This window comes from Panthera leo, chromosome A3 (genome assembly GCF_018350215.1).
Source record: "Panthera leo isolate Ple1 chromosome A3, P.leo_Ple1_pat1.1, whole genome shotgun sequence".
NCBI classification, from domain to species: domain Eukaryota; kingdom Metazoa; phylum Chordata; class Mammalia; order Carnivora; family Felidae; genus Panthera; species Panthera leo.
In genome coordinates, this window is record NC_056681.1 from 29,301,265 (window position 1) to 29,318,619 (window position 17,355).

Genomic DNA, 17,355 nt, shown 5'->3' on the forward strand with positions numbered 1-17,355 from the left:
GTCCTTGCTATATAGAGAACAGAAAGCTTAGCTGAATTATGTCCAACAAGTGTATGGAAATCTGAATTTATAAATCATGAACTTGCATGTTTGGCTAAGGAGACTTCTAAGCAAAGTGTTGAAGGTGCAGCCTGGTTTCTTCTTGCTTTAAACTGAAACGTGAGAGGAAAGAGATAAATTGAGAAAAGAGCTGACTAGAGAAAAGGAACCAGAACTTGATGATTTGGGAAAACCTTATCCAGATTGAAAAAGACCCTAAAAACGAATTCATGGTCAGGAAAGCACACTCGAAAGAGAAAATGAAGGGGCAGCCTGGGCAACTTTTTGCTAGTGCTTCTGAAGAATCAAAAAACCTGAATATTCATTCATGCAGAGAATTTTTTTTAAGCTTGTGACTGGGATCTCTCAACCACCCTAGCGGAAGCCAAAAGTAGAGATAGAATTCTCCAGGAAAGATCTGGGTACCACCCTCTGGTCTAAGGGACTGAATTCCCACAACCTACATGGAAGACCCACCAGGTACTTAAGAATGTTATATAAGCCAGGGCTCCGGGGTGGCTCAGTCAGTTGAGCATCTGGCCTCGGCTCAGGTCATGATCTCACAGTTCATGAGTTCAAGCCCCGCATCGGACTCTGTGCTAACAGCTCAGAGCCTGGAGCCTGCTTCGGATTCTGTGTCCCCCTCCCTCTCTGCTCCTCCCCTGCTCAAGCTCTGTCTCTCTCTCTCTCCCTCAAAAATAAATTTAAAAAAATTTTAAGAATGTTATATAAGCCAGCTTTAACTGTTATCTTATGGCCGACTGACCAGTGTATTCATGGAGTAAAGAACTTGTTTTCTGGCTTCCCAGGTCCACAGATAGAGAAGAATTTTGCTCCAGGATGAATCCTATCCAGAGTCGCATCTATACCTGATTTAGATGATGAAATTTGGGGCTTTTGAGCTGATGATGTTTAGATGAGATTTTGGACTTTGGGTTGATGCCATAATGGGCTGCAACTTTGGGGGAGGAAGGGAAGGCAAATAATGTGTTTTTTTTTTTGTTTTTTTTTTTTAATTTTTTTTTTTCAACATTTTTTATTTATTTTTGGGACAGAGAGAGACAGAGCATGAATGGGGGAGGGGCAGAGAGAGGGAGACACAGAATCGGAAACAGGCTCCAGGCTCCGAGCCATCAGCCCAGAGCCTGACGCGGGGCTCGAACTCACGGACCGCGAGATCGTGACCTGGCTGAAGTCGGACGCTTAACCGACTGCGCCACCCAGGCGCCCCAAGAATGTGTTTTGCAGGTGGGACAAATGGGAATCTTCAGGGACCAGAGAGGATGCAGTGGTGGGCTGAATAACGGCTCCCCAAAAGATTTATGTCCTAATCCCTGCAACCTGCGGGTGGTAGCTTATTCAGCAAATGGGCCTTTGCCAGTGTGATTAAGTTAAGGATCTTGAGATGGGGAGATTATCCTAGATTATCCAGGTGAGTCCTAAATCACGAGTGTCCTTATTAGAAGGAGACAGAGGGAGATTTGACCACAGAAAAAACAGAAAGTGATGCGACCATGGAAGCAGAGAGAGATTTGAAGATTCTATGGCACCAGCTTTGAAGAAAGAGGAAGAGGCCATGAGCCAAAGAATGTAAGGAGTAAAGCTCTAGATACTGAAAAAAGGCAAGGAAACAGATTCTCCCCTGGAACCTCCCTCTGAAGGGAGCGCAGCCATGCCCAACGCCTTGGCTTCAACCCAGTGAAACACGTCAGACTTCTGGCCTCCAGAGCGATAAGAGAACAAATTTGTATTATTTGAAGTCACCCGTGTGGGAATCTGTTGTAGCGCATCCTGGAAACTAACACATCATCTAATACATCACGATTCAAGGACAAAATAACCCATACTTGACTGTGACTTAAAATCAGAACACGTGAGATTTGCTTTTCTTGTGTTTACATGACGGGTAGGTGCTGATAATAATAAAAAATTAATTACCTGTCATACTATGGTCATACGCATGGCCCTTGAAATGCTGTCGTTATAACTGCATCAGGGCAATTCATAGTTTGCTGTGCGACAGCACTAAGCATTGAGATGGCGACAAATGGTCTCTGACCCAACTATTCATCGTCTGCCATCGTAGCACAAAAACAACCCTAGACTTTATATATATAAAGAAATGAGCGTGGCTGTGTTCCAATAACATTTTCCCTACTGACACCGAAATGTGAATTTCCTACTTCAGTTTCTATGGATCACAAAATATTCTTCTTTTTTTTTCCCCCCCAACCGTTTAAGTACATAAAAACCATTCTTCATTTTCGGGCCATATGAAAATAACAAGCCAAATCTGGCCCATAGACCATTATTTGCCAATCCTTGATCAATACTTCCCAGAAGAGAAAAATGAAGCTTCTGGCTATAACATTTTGGAGGGCACTTACAGTCTGACGGTCCCATACACAATGTTGTATATAAATTCATATCTATGTCCTCTAAACTACCCTCGGGGGCAAATACTATTATTATACTTATAATCCCATATTATACTATATTATTATTATACTATATTATGCAGAAGAGGCGACTAGGGAAGAGAAATTTTCAGTACCTTGGCCAAAGATATCAAACCTCCGCAGCACTGTCCAATAAAATTTTCTATGCGAGGGAAAACATTTCATATCTCCTCTTCAAATACAGTAGCTACAAGTCACATGACTACCGAGCACTTGAAATGAGTGACTAAAACCCTGAATTTTTAGTTTTACTTAATTTTACTTAATGTTTAGTTTCTTTTCAATAGCTACACTGGACAATACTGCTCTAATGGGGAGAGCGAGGGAACAGGTAGACACAGGAAGAAAGAGAATAAGTAAATTATCCACGGTGTCCCACAGCTAATAAATGAAGGAGCAAGGACTTGAAGCAGGAATTTCAAGCCCTAAAGTCCATTGTCTTGGCACTGAAACGACCAGCCAAAGCTAGCAGTGGACCATGATTTCTGGGCAGGTGCTTGCGGAAGTCAGTCTACGTAGAGGTTCTTAGGCATTTGAAGAAAATCGAAATTACCACTGTGACCTGTCCAGGAGCCCGTCCCAGGTGGTCCATTCTCCTGAAACTATAATCTGAAGACTGATTGTAGGTGTTTTTGAGAGTCACCATGAGGTTGTCTATCACGTAAGCCTCTGGAAAACTGTTTCCAAGCCAGGGGGTCCAGAGGGAGCTCCATGTTGGGCTTACGGCTACATCTCGCAGGCAGTTTTCTCCCACGAGAGTGTCGTAGAAAACCCGTTTCATCTTGTGGAGGAAGGTATCAGACACAGGAGACCCATGTGGTCTGAGAAGTTTTGAGGGACCAAGGGGCCAGCATGAAGCTGGTGAACCGGGGCTCTGCCCCAGCTCTAAACCATAGCCAAATGGCAGCTCCTCGTGGGGCATTTTTCACCTGCAGCCCATTTGGAGCAGAGCTCTGGGTTTTCCAGGGAAGCAGGGGTGAGTGGCAGCTTTGGACCCACAGGGGCAGGGGCACAGTTGTGTGTCAGGCGAGCTTTCTGACGTGCCGTAATGTGTTCTCTCTACAGTGGGAAAAACAGAATGTATGACGTCATCCAAGAGACGATTGAAAATGATTTTCCAACCTTCCTGGGCAAGATCTTTGCTTTCCTCGCCAACCCTGGCCTGATCATCCCAGCTATCCTGCTGATGTTGTAAGTCAGCCAGGGCCCCTCCCCTTGCCCTTGAGACTCCCCTGGCGGGTCCTCCTTTCCTGCCCTCTTACTTAATCTACACTTCCCAGAGGCAGAGCCCAAGACGAAGACTCGAACGCAAATAGTTAATTGGTGAGGGAGGAAGGTCATTATCACTGGGATGATTTTAATGTGGATGTGGATGGGGGTTGGGGGGGGGGCTCTGAGAAACAGTGTGTCTGAGTCATCCTGCTCAAGGGTGAGGGATGGGGCTTTCGTAGACCAGCACCCATCGGTCACTGGTTGGGTGAGATCAAAGGGGAGAGGGGTTGTTTCCTCAGCCATTTAAGTCAGGTGCATTCGCGGGTAGAACGGATTCCACAGGGGAATGGAAGGGAAACTCCAGGCACAGAGGTGAAGGAACTGGCAGTTATAAGTCTTTCGGGGAGCACGCTGAAAGACGGGGTCCAAGGAATACAGATGGGCAAGCCAGTATTTTGCAGCACCCTCCTAAACGTTCGCTAGAAATATCAAAGATTTCTGGGCTCTGAGTCTCTGAGGGCTGATTCAGCCTGTCCCTGGCTGGGCCCCGGAGGACTTCCCCACAGGGCACACCGTGCACCTGCACATTTGGGTCTCACCACTATCCCTCCCAAAGACTGAGAAAGCCCCGAGGACAGTGGGTGGGTTTGATGATTTCTCTACCCCCAACACCAGCCTAGGCCATAGGAAGTAAATGACAAATAGTCAAGGAAGGAACGAGGGAAGAGAGAAAAGAAGGTGGGAAGCAAGAATCCTGAATTTGAATTACTGTCATCAACAATGTTCTAGTGAGGGGCGCCTGGGTAGCTCAGTCGGTTAAGCGTTCGACTTCAGCTCAGGTCATGATCTCACAGTTTGTGAGTTCGAGTCCCGCATCGGGCTCTGTGCTGACAGCTCAGAGCCTGGAGCCTGCTTCTAATTCTGTGCCTGCCTCTCTCTCTCTCTGCCCCTCCCCTATTCATACTCTCTCTGTGGCTCAAAAATAAATAAATGTTGGGGCACCTGGGTGGCTCAGTCGGTTAAGTGTCCAACTTCGGTCTCATGGTTCATGGGTTCAAGCCCCACGTCGGGCTCTGTGCAGACAGCTCAGAGCCTGGAGCCTGCTTTGGATTCTGTGTCTCCCTCTCTCTGCCCCTTCCCCAGCTCACACTTTGTCTCTCTGTCTCTCTCAAAACTAAATAAACGTTAAAAAAAATTTTAATAAATAAAGGTTAAAAAAAATTTTAATGTACTAGTGAAAATATTAGGGCATTTTTCTTCATAAAAATCTTTTTTTGGCATGCTTTTTTTTTTAATTGTGAAATATTCCTGGGGCACCTGGGTAGCTCAGTCAGTTAAGCATCAGACTTTGGCTCAAGGTTTGTGGGTCCGAGCCCCACGTCTGGCTCTGTGCTGACAGCTCAGAGCCTGGAGCCTGCTTCGGATTGTGTCTCCCTCTCTCTCTCTGCCCCTCCCCCGCTCGCACTGTCTCTCTCTCAAAAATAAACAAACATTAAAAAAAAATTATGTAGGGGAGCATGGGTGGCTCAGTCGGTTGAGCGTCCAACTTCAGCTCAGGTCACGATCTCGCGGTCCATGAGTTCGAGCCCCGCATCAGGCTCTGGGCTGGTGGCTCAGAGCCTGGAGCCTGTTTCGGATTCTGTGTCTCCCTCTCTCTCTGCCCCTCCCCTGTTCATGCTCTGTCTCTCTCTGTCTCAAAAATAAATAAATGTTAAAAAAAATTTTTTAATAAAAAAAAATTATGTATTGTGAAATATTCCTAACCTACAGGAAAGTAGAGACAACCATGAACATGATTCCAAGAGTAAACAGATATTAATATTTTGCAGTGTTTACTTCAGATCTGTCACTTTCCACGAAATAAAATGTTACAGATAACACTTCAAGTCCCACCTAATCCTGCTCTCTCCCTCCCTCCCTCTCTCTCTCTCTTTCTCCCCCACAGTAACCGCTCTCGAAACCATTTGCACACACGGTTTGGTATTTTCATCACGTTGGCCGTGTCCTATTGTTTTCTGGGCTTTAAATTTTTCGTGAATGGTTCACCCAGCATAGCTTTCCTCACTCAACATTATGTTTGGGGAATACATGACCACACATTTTAACGGCTCTACTCCCATCTGCTGTATGATTAAACCACAGTTTATCCACCCCTCTGCCTAGAGGTGGGTAGATTGTTTCCACTTTTTTGCTACTGCAGATGTGGTCGTTGGGCAAATGTGAGGGATTCCCTAGGACAGACCATGGGAAGTGGAGTAGGGAATTGTGGGTATGAGTTTCTTCAATCTTTCTATTTTATTTTATTTTATTTTGTTTTATTTTATGTATGTATGTATGTATTTATTTGAGAGAGAGAAAGAGAGAGGCAGAGCAGGCGAAGGGCAGAGAAGAGAGGCAGACACAGAATCCGAAGCAGGCTCCAGGCTCCGAGCTGTCAGCACAGAGCCTGACACGGGGCTCGAACTCACGGACCATGAGATCATGACCTGAGCCAAAGTCCAGACACATAACCGACTGAGCCACCCGGGCGCCCCTTTCCAGTCCTTTTAAATAGTGAAGTGCTCCCCCAAATAGGTGTATTTCCTCCCATCCTTGATTGGAACATCAGCCTCTCTCACCCTGGCCTGAGAGAGGACTGGGGTGATGGTGACAACCTGGCCTATGCCTTGACCACCTGAGGAAATTCTAGAACCCACACACCAAGCCTGACCCTTGCAGGTGGCACCAGGAAGTGCTAAATTTGGGGACGGAGGGACACAGCCACCCATAAGGATTTCATCCTCTCCCACCTCCGATTCCTCCCTAATAAATGGGTTGTTAACTAGGAGAGAAGGTGAGGCCTGGCACAGAGCAGGGACTTGCACAACAGATTCCGCTCCCCCCTGCCTGTCTTCCCTTCTGTCCTCTGAGTCTCTGCTGCAGGAGGCTCCCATGACAGTCTGGGGCCCACGCTGTGCCCCGAAGACAAGGTGATTCCTCCCCTCTGGTGGGAGGGAGCTGGCCGACTGGAGTTGCCCTGAGCGGGCCCCACCCTGAGGGGAAAGCTTAGAAGACCCAAGCCGGAGCAGCTAAGGCTTGAAATCCAGGGAGAAAAGTGACAAATAAGGATGAACCACGAAAGCCCCCAAGGAACAGGCCGACGCAGCACCCCATCCGGGTGGCACCTCGGCTTTTGTGGCCCCTGCCCTCTCAGGTGGTGCACCCAAGTCACAACCCCCCCCGATCTCAGGTCCTGTGAAAAGGAAGCCCACGCTCTGGCCTCAAAGGACGCCTAGGCAGCCGGTAGGAGCTGGACCTTGAAAACCATCAGCCCAAGACAGTGCTCCCTAAGCAGGGACCTCCAGGACTTCGGCTGTGTTTTCAAGCAAACTTGGAGCAGGCACCTAGCGCCCAGACTCTCCTCTCTCAGCCCTCGAGGCCTGTGGAAAAGAGCTTTAGCTAAATGCGGGCTCCACCAAGAACTGATAGATGGGGCCACCTTGGGCAAACTCCTTAACGTCTCACCATTCCAGGTTGCTGATCTGGAAAAGATCATCCTTTCTACCTCATGGGGTTTGGGTGAAGACCACTGAGATGTGGAGTGGGATGCCCGTGGCGCGGAGCCTGACACAGGGCAGGTACCCAGGAAGCAGGGTCAGGAGACCCTGCCCCTCCCCCACCTCTTCAGATTTCCAAGAAGGAAGGCTTTACTGAGCACTCTGAGAGCTAAAAATGTGTATGTCATTTCCACATTCAATAAAACAGAAGGCAGAGGTGTCCAGAACCTCCTCCGCACTAAGTGGAGACAGGAGAGTAGGTGTTCTATCCCTCCAGCCTGCCCAGAGGCGACCTACTCCAGGAAGCCGGCCTTGATTCCTCTGGAAGGGGTCCAGCTCTTGTCACTTTCCAAGACTGCGGTATGACAGGAGGCTCACTTTTCTCTTGCAGCCTGGCCATCTACTACCTGAACTCGGTTTCCAAAAGCCTTTCCCGAGCGAATGCCCAGCTGAGAAAGAAAATCCAAGCGGTGAGTCTGTCGGGAGTTTTCGCTCAAACAGATGTCACGTTTTTGTTTTCTGCTGATTTGCTCTTTGAGCCCAGCTGTACGATCTACATGGCCTTCTTCTAAACGAAATCCCAAACTATCCGTATTGCAGGAAGCCTTGTAAGATCGAACAACACGCATATATGTTCTGAGGCTATTTGGGGGGCAGACAATAATAACGCCTTCGATTTGGAGAGGTTGCTAAAGAACAGGAGAAATTCAATAAAACCAGTAAAAATTTCAGTAAAACCAGTACCCATAATAATACCTACAGTTTAAAGCTAACACAATAAACACTAGAGAAAATATTGTCAAAATGACTTAGTGCTTGTGCCCAGGGCCTAAGGGGTCTCTTAAGCCCCTCGCCAATGTTTCTCTCTCCCTCCCCCTCTCTCCACCAGCTGACTTCTGACTGCTGTTTTCCACTCTCCCAGCCCCCAAACCCCTCCTACACATGGTAAAGGGCAGACCCCAACCCTCTCTGAGCCTTGTCCTCCTGGCTCCTTGCCCCCCTCCCCCCCCCCCCCCCCCCCCCCCCGCTTCTGGAATAATCTCATTTGCCTCGCAGCCACTTCCCTATCCGCATCTCCCTCTGTTAATCTCACCATCCTCCTGCCCAGATTCCAGAAAGCCTTGAAATGGAGGACTGGCGAGGTTTCTGTCCTCCCCTGGCCAGATGTTCCTTCAAATACTGTGCAAACTTGAGTCTTGGGCTGTCCCTCTTCAACCAGTGGTGAGGACCGACAAGAACTGAAGACGGAGTCCTTGTCCCCCTAGGTCTCAACATCCTAGGCTCTGAGCCTCAAACGCTCATTTCCCTGAGAACTAATTATTTCTCCTGCAGCTCCGTGAAGTTGAGAAGAGCCACAAATCTGTCAAAGGCAGGACCACAGCCAGAGATTCAGAGGACACAGCTAAAGGCAACTACAAAAATGCCACCCAGCTCCAACTCACCAAAGAAGGTAAATTCTAGGGGCGAGTGGGAGGCTCAGTCACTTGAGCATCTGACTCTTGATTTTAGCTCAGGTCATGATCTCACGGTTCGTGGGTTCGAGCCCCGCGTCGGGCTCTGGGCTGACAGCTCGGAGCCCGGAGCCTGCTTCCGATTCTGTGTCTCCCTCTCTCTCTGCCCCTCCCCTGCTCATGCTCTGTCTCTGTCTCAAAAATAAACATTAAAAGAAAAATTTAGTGTCCAGGGATGAGATGCAGAAGAGTGACTGGCTGGCAGCTTATCGGAAAGCTGAAGAAAATATTTGAAATCTTCTCAGTTTCCCACATGGGACAGGAAATGGAGTAAATGCGATGTTATGTTGTAATTTCACCAGCAGAAGTGAGACCAAAAAATGGAACGGACATATCTGGGCGCCAATAGACTTAAGTGTGGAAGGGGAAAAAATAGATGTACGAAAGGTTTTCTATGAGAAACCAAGGAACGCACACTGGCTTGGCAGTGGTAGTCTCATGGCCCCCACGGTCCCAATGTGCCTGTCCCTCTTACCCAGTCCTTCCCCGCCCTGCTCTTCTGGCTGCTGCTTTCAAGCCGGCCCTTCTCCAAATTTGAGTTTTCAGGGGCCCCTGGGTGGCTCAGCCGGTTAAGCGTCCGACTTTAGCTCAGGTCACAATCTCAGGGTTCGTGGGTTCGATCCTGCTGCCGGGGCAGAGCCTGCTTCGGATCCTTTGTCCCCCTCTCCGTCTCCCCCTCCCTAACCCCCAACCAGACGCACGTGCCCTCCTCTGTCTCTCAAAAACAAACACTTAAAATACTTTTTTGAATTTTTGTTACAAATCCAAAGGCCTTTCAGTTGTGTACTGAGTAACTCAGCACTGCAGTGTTTGATGTTTAAAAAGTTAGCGGGGGGCGCCTGGGTGGCTCAGTCGGTTAAGCGTCCGACTTCAGCTCAGGTCACGATCTCGCAGTTCGTGAGTTCGAGCCCCGTGTCGGGCTCTGGGCTGATGGTTCAGAGCCTGGAGCCTGCTTCTGATTCTGTGTCTCCCTCTCTCTCTGCCCCTCCCCCGTTCATGCTCTGTCTCTCTCTGTCCCAAAAATAAATAAACGTTAAAAAAAATTAAAAAAATAAAAAAATAAAAAATAAAAAAAAAATAAAAAGTTAGCGTGATCTAGAGCACATCAGCGGGAGTAGGCTGGCGGGGGAGCGCCTAGGAAGATGGCCAGCATTTCATCTGAAAAACTCATGGCCTCCATCGCTGCCCTCACTTAGCTTCTCTTCTTGAAGAATTTGCTAGAATGATACCAGTTACTGTAACAAACAGGCCCAAACAACTAATGACTCAAACACAATGAAAGTTTCCTTCTCACTCCACGTAAAGTCCAAATTGGGTGTTTCACCCGATGGCCACTTTCTTCGCAAGTGACAGCCGCAGGGACGCTGGCTCCTTCCATCCCGTGACTCCACCCGCATCAGGTTGGTGCCGGGGGAAGAGGCCAGAGGACACCTGGAAGCGGGGCTGGGCAAAGCCTGGACTTCAGTCACAGGCCACATTCACCCACCCTGAGAACCTAGTCCATTTCTGTGTCCCGGGAACTGCGTCTGGCTAAGAACGTGCCAACAATTGCCCCGAGGTCAGAGTGAGGGGGAGAGAAGGACACGGGTAAGCAAAAGCACTAGAAATTGGATATGATGCCACACAGGTTGCAAAGGCCCTTCCAGCATCGTCTGTGACCCTGTCAGCCACCTGGGAGGCTGTTATTATCATCCCAACGTCATGCTCAAGAGAACCCAGGCTCAGGGAGTCCAGCTGAAGGCCAACATTCGAAATCTAGCTCTCGGCCAGCAGACCATATTCCTCCAGCAGATCCGTTTATGCTAAGGCTAGCCCGAGGCCCAATAGTGGCCCCCAGACACCTAAGGGCCACCTGACCATCGTCACATCACCAGATGGGACTGGAATCCACAGGCCGAGCAGGGCAGCTCCAGAAGGGCTCCGATTCGATACCAGGCAACTGAAGCAAATCCTCCCACGCCCTCATTCTTGTCTTGGTTCCTTTTCCAGGGACCACGCCTCACTCTGCCAGCCAAAGCCAGACCGCAGGCAAGAAGGCCCAGGATCCTGGGATCTCCAGTTCTGCCAGCAGGATCACGCTGCCTGTCTCCCAGCACCTCCCCGTATCTCGGCCTCCTGGTGTCAGACCAGATTCTGGCCAACCTCGGCCTCAGACCCATCCTTGGAGGTCAGCCTCTGGAAAGAGCGCTCCCAGACCTCCCCACTGATAGCGGGGATACACAAGCACCATTCTGGGGCTGATCCTTGGGCCCTGCCAGCTCACACACCCAAAATGATATTCTCTCTTCCTCTCTCTCTCTCTCATGCACACACACACACACACACACACACACACACACACACACACGATACCCATGCACGCATGTTCTCTTTCCTCTCATTGAATGTGGGAATTTCAATTACTTAGCCTCAGGCACTTGTTGGCCACCACAACTGGAAGACAATGGCTTCATCCACTCTTTAGGGGAGCTGAGCCTCCCGACTCCCCCTAAACTGCCCTTCCTAGTATCTTGGTTCAGGTAGCCTGGACCTTGAACTCACCATGGTTCTCTCGGCTCCAGACTTTGGGAGGAGGGACCAGGGCCATGATCATCACCATAGACTTTGTCACGGCACCCATGTTGGTGTTATGCCCAGAATTCGTGATCCCCAAATACTGCCAGGGAGCCGAGTCCGATGTAAAAGCAAAAGAGCCTTTATTCGAGCTAGCTCGAGCTCAATCCCCTACCTGCACCCGACGCAGCGGTGAGATACCGGGGAGAGAGAGGAGTTTCAAAAGGACAAAGGTTTTATTGGGGCCTAGGGGCAGTTGGTGAAGTAATGGCTGTGGCCTCAGCCGATTGGCTGGGGAAGGGACCGAGTCTTGTTAGGCAGGTGGGGGGGGGGGGTGTTGCTCAAGGGGAGGAGGTGTGGTCAAGGTGAAGGACACAGAACAAGATGGAGTCGGCAGGCATAGGCCCGCCCTTTCATTGGGACCCTGGTTTCTGCTAGCCTTACTAACTGGGAGGAGGGGCCCACATTCCTAACTGTCAGCCCTATCCAAAGGAGATGAGGCGGTTTAAATAAAAGGTACAAGAAAGCACTGAAAACAAAGGTAAATGAGCCAAAGTGCAGCCATGGTGAGTGGGAAGATGGTTCTCCCCCGGAACCCAGCCTGAGGGGAGCTGAGGCCATTAAGCAGCAAAAAATGCATCGGAGCCTTCCAGCAGCAAGGCAACAAGCAAGCGTTTGTTCCAACCGAAGAGGACTTAGATTACTCGGTACAGAAAATCCTTCTCAAGCGTCAAATTCTAAAAAGAATTCGATAGTCTGCTTACTGTCTAGGGAATGTTGAAGATGGTTTCTCTGAGGAGTTTTGCAAAGGATGCAATGCAATCGCCTTGTCTGGCGATTCGATGTTCAGCTAGCATCACGATGTGGTTCTCTGCAAAATGTCTCCTCGGGGGCATAAGCCAGGGAGCCCCATGCCACGGAGAAGGCCTCGACAGCAAGGACAGAGGCTCGGCAGGGAGCGAGTCATAGCCCAGGACACTGACAGCGCAGGTATCCTGCGGGTGGTTTCCTCCCCTCCTCTGCCCCTTGTTCCCAGCCCCCCTTAGGCCATGTGGCTTCAGAATCATCTCATGCCTGGTCTCTGAGTGCTCTAAGGGGAGTCCTCTCCCCGACCCACGGCCCAACCACGGCCCCAGGGGTTTTCAGGAGAAGCCCCCACACCTTGGAGGTCAGGCAGAGTCCTGGTGGGGAGATGGAGATTTTACAGAGATTTCATAAGCTATAAATTAAAATAAGTCCCAGGTTCCCTCCCACTTCCTTCCCCTTCCCAACCCAGCACCAACGCTTCACGTGTGACCTGGAATGGAGTGGGAACGGGGACCACATGACGGGGAGAAACAGATCAGTTCTTTTTCCCCTATCTCCGGGCGAGGCTAACGAAGATGTTTGTGGAACTCAGGTCCAACCCTCAATCCCAAACTCTTGTATGTCATGTGCCTTCTTCTGGGAGGACACAATCTGGTCCTGAGCTTACTACCTACCTGACCCCTCGACATGGGAATCCAGGCTGCCTAACCCAACCGCCCAGGACTGGGAGGTCAGACACCTGACCTTCAGAGTCACCCGCCCAGATAATGCCAGCCTCTGGGGAGGGGAACGAGAGGGGCCTGAGTCATCAGCCTCCTAGTGATCCCTGTCCAGCTCCCAATGGCTACCCAGATGCCTAAGCACCCACTATAAACACAAACACACTATCCTTTTTTTTTAAGATTTATTTTTGAGAGAGAGTGCAAACGGGGGAGGGGCAGAGAGAGAGGCAGTCAGAGGATCCAAAGCAGGCTCTTTGCTCACAGCAGTGAGCCTGATTCGGGGCTTGAACTCACAAACCGGGAGATCATGCCCTGAGCCCAAGTGGGACGCTCAAACGACTGAGCCACCCAGGTGCCCCACAAACACTTTAGCCTGTCCTGAGGATGCACAATTTTATGTGAGGGAATGTATTTGTTGTCTGTTTCTGCATAACAGATTACCCCCCAAACTTAGCAACTTCAACACTTAGTATCTCACAGTTTCTGTGGGTCAACCATTTGGGAGTGGCCTTCCTGGGCAGTTCTGCCTCTGGGTATCTCTCAAGATCTCAGGCCGGGCTACAGGCGCCGGAAGATTTGGCTGGGACTGGAAGATTTGCTCTCAAGATGGTTCCTACACATGGCTGTTGACGGGAGGTTTCCTTCCCTGCTGGCTATTAACAGGAGACTTCGATTGCTCCCCATGTGGATCTCGCCAGGGATCTGCTGGGGTGTCCTCACAACACAACAGCTGGTCCCCACCCCCATCCACGCCCCCAGAGCAAGTGATCCAAGAGAGAGAGAGAGAGAGAGAGAGAGCAAGGAGGAAGCCACGTGCCTTTTATAGCCTAGTCTCAGAAGGTACGCCGTCAATCCTACCACTTTCCATCCGTTAGAACTCAGTCACTAGGTCTAGCTCACGCTCAAGGGTAGGAGATTAGGCCCCATCTCTCGAAGGGAGTTATCGAAGAATTTTTGAACGTGTTTTAAAAGGAGCTTTCCTAACTCAAACAGTCACAAGACTTCGGTCAAACTCTAGAGCTTTTTCGAGAGTTGTCCATCAGAGAATTAGCTAAGGTGGTTCCCAGGACCCTCAAGCAACAGGAATCTTCCACCAAGCTAGGGAGAGAGGCAGGGGAAGAAGGCATGGGTTGTTGATACAGTGTGGCTTTACAGTGGGGGCATGTTATTAGAAAACGGTCCTATCTGCGATTCAGCCTATCCAGGAGCCATCAGTCATGAAGATCACTCTTTCTTCTTTTTACTCCCTCCCTCCCTCCCTCTGTCTCCCTCTCTGTCTTTCCTTGTTCAACTCACCTAAGAATGATTTGAAATAGAAAGTCTATTTAACAATTTATCCAGAGAACTACGGCTGGTGTCTTACTGATGATACCTTGTTTGTGCATTTCTTACTGGGGGAAAATGAAATGGACACTGGTTTTTATCTGTCAGGGGTTATTTCTGCAGTCAGATCCTTTCATTTCCGATAATCGCGCTCTATGACCATAAAGAACGTCGTTGTACACAGACTCACATAAGTAGGAACACATCTTTGGGGAAGATCAAGGAAGACACCTGATCTCGCCATGGCTTGCATACTCACAGAAACCGGGGTATGGTGCACCAGCCAGTAAGGGGAGCTGGGCCACGTACCAAGAGCATCCACTCTGCTGGTGACCCTCAATTCAGTAAACTCCCTTCAGACATTCTCGGGAGAGGCCCGCCCAAAGCTGAGACACCCAAGTTCCTATAAGGGATAATAAGAACAAAACCTGCACTGCAGAAAGGGACATTTGTCCTTTTTTGACCTTGGCAGAAAGTGGAGGAGGAAAAAGTCTCCCTTGAGAATTTATACCCACAAGGCAACCCTCACACAGAGGATCTCAGTTCCCACACCAACTGGGCATTCCCAAAACCTCATATGGAAAATTTTAATTTAAAGTGATCTTAGGTTCATAGCACCTCCGAGAAGGAGGGGGGCAGAAAGGCAAAGCAACAACAAACAATGTAACGAACAGAAAGCGTGTAAGATGAGAGAAATAGGATATATCAGCAATCAAAACAAATGCAAATAGACCAAGCCCTGCAGATAGAGGACAGAGATTATCAGATGAATATTTTATAATCCCATGTGCTGTTTCTAAGAGATACCTTTAAAACCTAAGGATAGAGTCAGTAGGGACTTTATCCCTTTTTGTTCCTAGGGAACAAAACTAAAATACAATCTTCAAAGGCAAAATCACCAGGGGTGTGAGGGCCATCCAATTTTGTAAGTTAGGCTTGTTTTTGAGTGCTGAGGGTTGCTGTTAAAGACAGCTCTCTGCAGCACTGTGCCAGGTAATTTATTCTGCGATGCAGTATTGGTTTTAGAAAGCGTGAAGAAAGGCCCAAGATAATGGTTGGGGCAGATGAGGTACACAGAGCATTACAGACATCTCTGTCACCGGACCATGTCTGCAAAATGAGCCATAGAAATCTGAGCTCCAAATTCCGTTAGAAAGATCCCACAAGTTGACACGTGTCAGACACACGTAAGTCAAGCACGGTGCTACAGGCTCAGAAAAAACAGATATGATCACAGGTGTGGACGAGATCAAACATCCTGGAGGGGCGCCTGGGTGGCTCAGTCGGTTAAGCGTCCGACTTCGGCTCAGGTCATGAGCTCACGGTTCAAGGGTTCAAGCCCCGTGTCAGGCTCTGTGCTGACAGCTCACAGCCTGGGGCCTGCTTCGCCTTCCATGTCTCCCTCTCTCTGCCCCTCCCCCACTCATTCTCTGTCTCAAAAATAAACAGACATTAAAAGAAAATTTAAGATCAAAAATTTATGAACTCAATGATCTTCCTTGGATGCTTTTCATTCTTCTGTGTCTGTGGAAATATTGTTCATATGTGTAACTCATTACCAAAGACTGTTGCAGGGGTTCTTTCTACATTTGAGAAAAGGGCCAAGGAATTCCGGGAAGCCTTTCAAATTCAGTGTGAGGGTTTTCCATTCTAGAAATGAGTGTAGAGTGCTGCCATCTTGAGGTTGTTTCATGCAATTTCCTTTCCTGAAGTTCTCCCTACGCGCTGGAATTCAAAAAGCATATTCCATTTCCATAGGTCCCCAATAGTGTCGACAGGAGTGAAAACTCTGGGCTAACTTACACCAAAATGACACAGTGAGCCACAGCCTGGGCTAAATGAAAGCGGAATAGATACTATAGAGTATGATTCTTCCCAGTGAATGGACAGTTCTATCTACAGGGAGAAAGAAAAGGCTCCAGGTGCCACATGGCTTTAAAGCTTGAACCTGGGGCGCCAGGGTGGCTCGGTCAGTTAAGCGTCTGACTTTGGCTCAGGTCATGATCTTGCAGTTTGTGGGTTTGAGCCCTGCGTTGGAACTCTGTGGTTGGAGTCTGGAGCCTGCTTCGGATTCTGTGTCTCCCTCTCTCTCGCTGCCCCTCCCCTGCTTGTTCTTTCTCAAAAATAAACTTTAATAAATAAATAAATAAATAAATAAATAAATAAACAAAAGCTTGAACCTGGAACATGCCCGGGCAACCAGCACTCTTGTTCCATCCTACAGCTCGTTTTGTTTTGTTTTTTTCAAACATTTCTTTTTTTTAATGTTTATTTTTGAGAGAGGGAGACATGGAGGGTGAGCGGGGAAGGGGCAGAGAGAGAGAGACCCAGAATCCGAAGCAGGCTCCGGGCTCTAAGCTGTCAGCACAGAGCCTGATGCAGGGCTCTAACCCACGAGCCGAGCCGTGAGAGCCCAAGTCAGAAGCTTGATCTGCCGAGACCCCACCCCGATCTCTAAATGACCCACACATTCTTCTCGTAACTACCTAAAACCTCTTCTAGCTGTAAAGTCTTCCCCAGGAACTTCCCCAGGAAGTTGTCTTCCAGTCAGCCTCCCACACTATTGCACTAAAGCCCTTGGTGATGCTCCACTCCTGGGATTATAAAGTCTCCGAGGTCAGAGGTCACAGGTTAGCATCACCGTCACCATTGTATCTCTGCTGGATGCCGCCTCTTCCCTGAGGGCCTGGGTAAAACAACGCAACCTTCCAACCTTCCGTATTGTTGCACTACACATTTACTTGATTTTTTTTTATCTCCTCCTAGAATGTAAACTCTGCCATGGCAGTGACTTGGTTTCTTTACTACTGTCTCCAAAGCACCTAGAAAGATACCTAGCATGCTATAGGGACAAAAAAACCTTTTTTCCCGTTTTTTTGTTGGTTTTTTTTTGAGAGTGACTGAGGGGGGGCGGGGTGGGGGAGAGAATCCCAAGCAGGCTCCATGCTCAGCAGGGGCTCGATTCCACAACCCTGGGATCATGACCTGAGCCAAAATCAAGAGACAGATGCTCAACCAACTGAGCCACCCAGGTGCCCTAAAATCTTTTTTTTTCTTTTTTTTTTGGATGAATAGAAGAATTCACTGATGCTGTCACTTCTTGAATACCCAGATTCCTCATCCTGACTCCTGAACATCCTCATTCCTCCTCTGCAAAAAGACGTCGGATCGTACAGCATCCGAGATGCCTGCT

The 17,355-nt window shown here is 48.9% G+C and overlaps 1 protein-coding gene across 1 annotated transcript in view; it reads left to right on the forward strand.

Annotated features, from left to right (window-relative positions):
- Positions 1 to 10,964, forward strand: part of TMC2 (transmembrane channel like 2) — a 67,992-nt gene extending 57,028 nt beyond the window's left edge. Inside the window, exons 17-20 of the mRNA XM_042931430.1 lie at positions 3,564 to 3,689; positions 7,638 to 7,716; positions 8,579 to 8,696; positions 10,747 to 10,964. Of these exons, the coding sequence (XP_042787364.1) occupies positions 3,564 to 3,689; positions 7,638 to 7,716; positions 8,579 to 8,696; positions 10,747 to 10,964 (541 nt within the window). The remainder of the gene's footprint in view (positions 1 to 3,563; positions 3,690 to 7,637; positions 7,717 to 8,578; positions 8,697 to 10,746) is intronic.
- The last annotated feature ends 6,391 nt before the right edge of the window (positions 10,965 to 17,355 follow it).